This window comes from Microtus ochrogaster, chromosome 21, assembly GCF_000317375.1.
Source record: "Microtus ochrogaster isolate Prairie Vole_2 chromosome 21, MicOch1.0, whole genome shotgun sequence".
NCBI classification, from domain to species: domain Eukaryota; kingdom Metazoa; phylum Chordata; class Mammalia; order Rodentia; family Cricetidae; genus Microtus; species Microtus ochrogaster.
The window spans coordinates 24,937,254-24,944,376 of NC_022022.1; the positions used below are offsets into that span (position 1 = coordinate 24,937,254).

Below are 7,123 nucleotides of genomic sequence, written 5' to 3' on the forward strand. Positions count from 1 at the left end.
TTTATTTTATTTATTTATTATGTATACAATATTCTGTCTGTGTGTATGTCTGCACACCAGAAGTGGGCACCAGACCACATTACAGATGGTTTGTGAGCCACCATGTGGTGCTGGGAATTGAACTCAGGACCTTTGGAAGAGCAGGCAATGCTCTTAACCACTGAGCCATCTCTCCAGCCCCAAAATAAAATTTCTTAAAGATTATAAAAGAATAAAAAGTATATATCTTCAGTAGAAATCAACTTAACAGCGATTTTCTTGCCGTGCTGTGATTATGGCATAAGAATATCACTAAAGATTGAGAAGGTATTTTTTTCACATGTTGGAAAGTATAATTTACACAAATCCTTGTGCAAATGAAAGTAATCTCGTCTCTGGTGAATACAGACATTATAATTAATTGACATCAACTTGATTACCCTTTGATATAAATGAGGACATCATTTCCAAAGACCTCTATTACCCAGCTAATTCTGAAAGTGTTGAAGATGCAGAGAAAAATATATGGTGAGAAAAGAGAAGAGGAGGAGAAAGGAGGAAATTGGTGTGGGTTCTGCCTCTCGGGTCATCCTGATCACTACAAGTGAGGAGAAGATGAGGAGACCCATGGATTTGGGTTCCCGGTTCTTTCTAAATTTCCTTTCTGACTATGGGAAAATAAATAAATAAATAAATAAATAAATAAATAAATAAATAAATAAATAAATAAATAAATAAATTTACTTATCTTTCTGTCTCCTCTGATAATTGCTAAGCAACGCAAATGGCCATTGAGGAGAAATTGAGGCATGCACACACACACAGGGCAATAGAACCTTTCTTTTGCCTTCCACAGGATTTATTATGGCGGTAGGAGCTGGATGGGGAAGTGGGTTCTTGGTTGGTTCAAGTAACGCCTTCCTTACAAGTTCTTCAAGGGACTTAGAGTTTTACTCAAAGCAGCCACTTAAGCTTGTTAATAAAGTGCTTCTGCTCTTGATGGAGGCTCCATCACTTGGACTACGGTCCTTCCGTGCTTCACAGAAAACACGCTTCTCTCCGTAGTAGAGGGAAGAACACTCTGGAAATTGAACACTGATGCTTCTCCCAGACTTTTCTTCCCTCTAATACGGAGGCTGCAAATCAAAGATGGGACCTTCATCATATGAGAGTAGAGAAGGCCTAGAAATTTTAGAGGAACCCAGAATGGATCTTTAGGCTTGTGGTAAACGTCAGACTCAGGAATGATCAGTAATCAATGGTAATCTAATTAGACAGTCTAGGTTAACTCGGGTAAAATAAACAACAAAAACAAAAGCAGCTTGAAATGAGGAGATAAAAGCATTTTTCTCACCCAGTTTAGGAAGAGAATAACTCATAGCAAAGTATTCTTCAAAATAATCAAACACAATTTTAGTTACGTTCGCAGCATACTCCGCTGTTTGAGCTTGCTCTGGCTGGACGTAAATATTGAGCTGGCAAACAAAAGACAAACATTCAGGAAGGTGAATCTTCATTGATAAAACACATATGCACAAAGTGAAACATGATACCATAGGAAGAAGGAGGCCTTTGGATCAGAGCTTGAATACCAAGCCTCCTTCACAGTAGGCTCATCCCCAGCAGCCTTGTGCAGCCTTGGGCAGATGACCTCGCTGCTCTCAGACTTGGGTAAAAGGTCACTAAGATATAACTGTGCGCCATGAGTAACTAGAAATAAGTAAATAAATAGGAACGGTGCCCCAGACATTAAAAGATATTATCACCTTTTTTTTTGTATTTAAAATGTGTGTTATCTGGGGTGGGAGAGATGGCTCAGCAATTAAGAACACTGACTGCTCCTCCACAGGACCTGGGTTCAGGTCTCAGCACCCACAGGGTAACTCACAACTGCCTATGATTTCAGTGCCAGGCGATCTGACATCTTCACAAAGACACACCTGCAGTCAAAACACTAATGCCATAAAATCAAATTAAATAAATCATCTTTAAAAAGACTAAAAAACAAAGCACACAGGCCTACGTGTCTGTTTACCTTTTCCAGTACCCTCTGATTTGTCTTGTGTATGCGGTTCCTTAAAAGGAAACAAATTTTTCTCATCTAAGATGCATTTGACTACACGTTTCCCCTTTGGGATAGTCCACTGTTTTTCTAAATGGCTGTAGCCATGTTTCGTTTTTATTTCCTGAGCTAATTATGATGACCTAAACTTTTCCCAAGACGGAGTGAGTAAGCTTCGTCAATTTTCTGAGTTGTAAGGATATTGTTTTATGCCTCTATGACCTAATTTACAAATTAAACTGAGTACTGAGTGCAGACATTTTTTTCCAATTCTAATCATGCACGACTTTATTAAGAAAGGTTAAGTAAGAATCCTAAGCAGACGAACAGAAGCTCAGGAACCTCCTAGCTGCTTAGTAGTTTTCCGTGAGTGACAGAGAAACAGCACTTCAGCTGGCAGCCGGTCTGCTCCCTCAGCAAGAAAGTCAAATGAAAGGCGCGCGCTAACCCTAAGACGTGACCCAAAGCCCTCGGGCAAAGACCGATGCTGTCACTGTAGTAAGTTCAAGACCATTGACCCAGCAAGACCAGATGATTCAAGATTAGAAAAACACAAGAGAGGGAGATGAAACCTACTCATTTCCTGTTCCCACTGCATTACTGTAAGTGATGTTCATTTGGACACACGCATCCGAGCCCATTTCTTAGAAGGGAGCTCTGGAGGGCTCCCACAACCTAAAGGACAAATGATGAGAGAAAGTCCCTTACGTGGAGCTCTCACCTCTTATGCATAAATAGAAATGAACTCCCACCACAGTCAGTGACCCCCCCCCCCTTCAACATTCCTTAAGGCTTTTAGTTTTTACTTGTCAGAGAGAAGCATAATCCATTCCTACTACCCTTTCCTGTCCTCTTGGTAAGCTATGGCATGCCTGCTCCAAGCAATGACTAAACACCTAAGGATCCAGCTGGTAGCCACTGGACAGAACAACAGAACCTGGTCATGAAAAATCAAACCACCAAACCGGGTGGTGGTGGTGCACGCCTTTAATCCCAGCACTCAGAAGGCAACCTTCATTCACTGGGAATTGGAGCAGTTTTTTTCTCACGTGTTTCTAAGAGAACCTCCCTCGCCCATCCCCACACAGAAGAGAGCACTGTCTGCACCCAGCCAGACACGGATTTCCTGTCATCTAGGACCTTTACAGACAACCACTGAAGGTCATATTTAAAACACAGATAAGCTTTAATCCCAGCACTCAGGAGGCAAGGGCAGGATTTCTGTGGGTTTGAGGCCAGCCTGGTCTACGAGAGCTAATTCCAGGACAAGCACCAAAGCTACAGAGAAACGCTGTCTCAGGAAAAAAAAAAAAAGCTAAGGAACCACAGGACAGCATGCTGGTCGTCTGTCACAATCCTTGTACTGGTTCCACAACCCCTTATCTATAATCATAACATCTGAAGAATTCTGAAGATTTTGCATTTAGCCAAAGCATACTCATGCGTGTATCCTCTCTGCCGTGTGCTAGGAACATATTTCGACATGGAAGATTTCGTGAACATGATGACTCAGTCCATCATTTGAAGCCCTGTGCCATGTATGCGGCACCCATTCAGTTGCAGACCACCTGTGCTGGTTTGATTGAGGACTTAGAACCACACCCTCCCTTCTGCAGACATCCTCACCCCTGCTCCCTGATGGTGGCATCATCATGCCCCATTTCTGTACCTTCTCCTTCCTCTGGGCTTCAGCAGACATTAACCTTTCTCTGGCTTCTTAGCACGTCTATCCAGAACAAAGTGTCCCTAAATCTCCATCACTTTTACTAAATGACTGTCCTCTTTCCAGTTCACACGCTTGCTCTCAGGGGACTTTTTAATGGTTAAGTATGAAGTTTATAAATTTTATTGGTAGGGGCTGGAGAGATGGCTCAGAGGTTAAGAGCACTGACTGCTCTTCCAGAGGTCCTGAGTTCAATCCCCAGCAACCACGTGGTGGCTCACAACCATCTGTAATGAGATCTGCTGCCCTCTTCTGGTCTGCAGCATATATGTAGGGAAAACGCTGTATACATAATAAATAAATCTTTAAAAAAATTTATTGGTAAATGGAAGGATTCAAGAGCCTAACTGTTATGTATCTACTTATTTTCTAAAGTAGAGTATCTTCTCAGAGGAAATTAAATTCCTGATACATACCACTACTTCAGAGGACTAGCCCTACCTCAAAATACACAGTATGGACTTTCAAAATTTTTAAATTGATTCTTTGGCTCTGCCATTATTCTAGTTGCTTTTCTCTTATCATACTGGACCCTCTTATAAAGCAATCTTAATATTTTAATGTCTCATCTATTTTATTTTCTGTATGAGTGCTTTAATTACACAAACGAGAGGCTTGGCATGACCTGTGTACCATGTGTATGCCATGTGTACCAGAGGAGGCCAGAAGGAAATGTCAGATTCCCTAAAGACAGGAGCTGGTGCTGAGCATCAAATGTGGGTCCTCCAGGGCAACAAGTGCAGTCAGGTGGTGGTGGCGCACATCTTTAATCCCAGCACTTGGGAGGCAGCAGCGGGTGGATCTCTGTGAACTCAAGACCAGCCTGGTCTACAGAGTGAGTTCCAGGAGAGCCAGGGCTGCACAAAGAAACCCTGTCTTGGAAAGAGAGAGAAACAAGTGCTCATAACCACTGTGCCAGCTCTCAGCCCCTTAAGTAGGTGTTTAGATTTTATGTCTTTCCAGTGTCTCCAGCAACTTGAGGGGTGAGACCTAAGCTCCGGAGGGTTGCTATCTAGTTGATCGCTGTCTCTCACTTCATGTGTCTCTTTGTTAGACTTGATCATCATGACTGACCAACTTTTCCTAGAACAGCTTAATGGATCTTTATACCATTTTCTCCCTCAGTGCCTATTTATGTCTCCAAACCTTAAGCTTTGCACAAACCTTATCAGTGTTTACCTACGAGCGTCACCGCAGGAGATGCTCTCGGACCTTCTCCTGCAAGGAGCTTGTCACGCTACATGTCAGTCCTGTGAATTTTGCACCACTGCTAATAGAATGTGGTATTTTATGTAACTTCTGAGTATTTTACTGAGAGTCTTACACAGATCATGTTCCCACAACCTCTTAACCACAATTAGAAAATCCACAGAGTTCTGAAAATCAAAACATCATCTGTCTGAGCTAATTTGGTACTATCACCTGACCTGAACTGATAACTGATAGATGGATTTTCATATCTTCTCTTTTCCCCATTTATATTATAAATGTATATATATGAAAAATATATCTATCTTTATATATATATAGCATATGTATAGGTAGAGATAATTAAACTATGCACACACACATATGCACACACACACACTGTTTAATTATCAAGTCCCACGAAATGTATCAGTATTTGAAAATCAAGCCTTCATGCACATCCTAACACACGTGATTTCTAGCATAAACCAGCCCCAGAGATGGAGACATTTCCTTAAAATCCGAAAGTTCAAAGGAGATTTACAAGTAAAAATGTGAATGCTGGCAAGTGAAGAGAAGCATGCGGTGGCTCCAGTGAGAATAGCTTCCCCAAGCTCACATTTGAATACGTGGTCCTCTGTGGAACTGTTTGGAAACAAGTAGGCGTGTGGCCTTGTTGGAGGGCGTGTATCACTGGGGATGGGGTTTTTCACATGCCTCCTGCCACCCCCACTGTTCTCTCTGCCTCCCGCTTATGGCTGGAGATATGAGATTTCAGCTGCTCCACCCACTTGGCTCCATTAGGAAGACAATGAAATGTTGAGGCTGTATGCATTAAACACACACACACACACACACACACACACACATATACATGAATTACTAACACAAGCACAAAACAGGTCATAAAACAGGAATGAGAGCTGCTGAAATCCTAAGAAAAGGCTGTGGATTAGTCAATAGTGTTGTATAAATATTCATTTCTTATTTTAATGAAGGAATGATAAATAGTTATAGACGGTATTGACACAGCATAGCAAAGTCTGTGAATTATTTCAAAATACAGTGTTAAAATATACTCCACTATTAAAATAGCATTTTCTAGTGAGATAATTCTTATGAAGTGAAATGCAAAAGTTAAGATCCCAGCCCAGTTAAAACCTAGGGCTGGAGAGATGACTCAGCAGTTAAGATCCCAGCCCAGTTAAAACCTAGGGCTGGAGAGATGACTCACCAGTTAAGAGCGCAGGCTTTCCTCCAGAGGACCCAGTTTCAATGCCTTGCACACACATGGTGGCTCACAGTCAGATGTAACTCAAGTTCTGGGAACCCAACGCCCTCTTCTGGCCTCCGTGAATACCAGGCCCCCACATGGTACCAAACAAAACACTCGTCCGCATAAAATAAAATAATAATTAAAAGAACTTAAAGCCTTCCTAAATATAGTCTATTTCTTTGAAACAGACAGACAGACAAAAAACAGCAGCCTACATAGCCTTTGACGAAGCATTTTCATGTAGAAACCAGTGAACTAAGATGAGAGTCACAGAGAAAGCTAGCACAATCAGCGCAGCTTCGTCCCCAGGTGGAATTCGGGGCACACTGATTCGGGAACTGTCCCTCCATACTTCGGGGAAGAAAACTCAGTACAGTCTCTCTGAGTTACTGGAGTTGCCAGGACTGCAGTGTATATCTAGCTGATAGACACTCCGATTTGCTCCTTCACTTAGGAAAGCCAAGGGCACTCCCCAACAAGGTAGATACTCCTTTTTACATATGCTTCCTTACAAAAGACAGGAGCCAACTGCCCCAAAGACATTTAACTTGGCCTGGACTTGATTCCTTGGAGCTGGGTGCAAAGATAATACATTCTGGAGAAGCTACTGTACATCAACTATGTCAGAGAAGGCACCGCAAACCTACTAACAGAAAATTATTTCATTTGTGACAATTTGAAAGTTTAAATTTGTCTCAGTTCCTGTTTTCTTCTAAACTATCTATTAAGTTGGTGCTTAAGGAAAAAATAAAACAATATATTTAAATCCAAATTGTTTCTAGATTTGAAAATGAGTTGCAGCCGGGTGGTGGTGGTGCACGCCTTTAATCCCAGCACTCGGGAGGCAGAGGCAGGCGGATCTCTGTGAGTTCGAGACCAGCCTGGTCTACAGAGC

The 7,123-nt window shown here is 41.9% G+C and overlaps 1 protein-coding gene across 1 annotated transcript in view; it reads right to left on the bottom strand.

The window, feature by feature from the left end:
- The window catches only part of Enpep (glutamyl aminopeptidase), a 68,318-nt gene that overhangs the window by 43,659 nt on the left and 17,536 nt on the right, over positions 1-7,123 (bottom strand). The window contains exon 4 of the mRNA XM_005357425.2: positions 1,334-1,454. Coding sequence (XP_005357482.1) covers positions 1,334-1,454 — 121 coding nt within the window. The remainder of the gene's footprint in view (positions 1-1,333; positions 1,455-7,123) is intronic.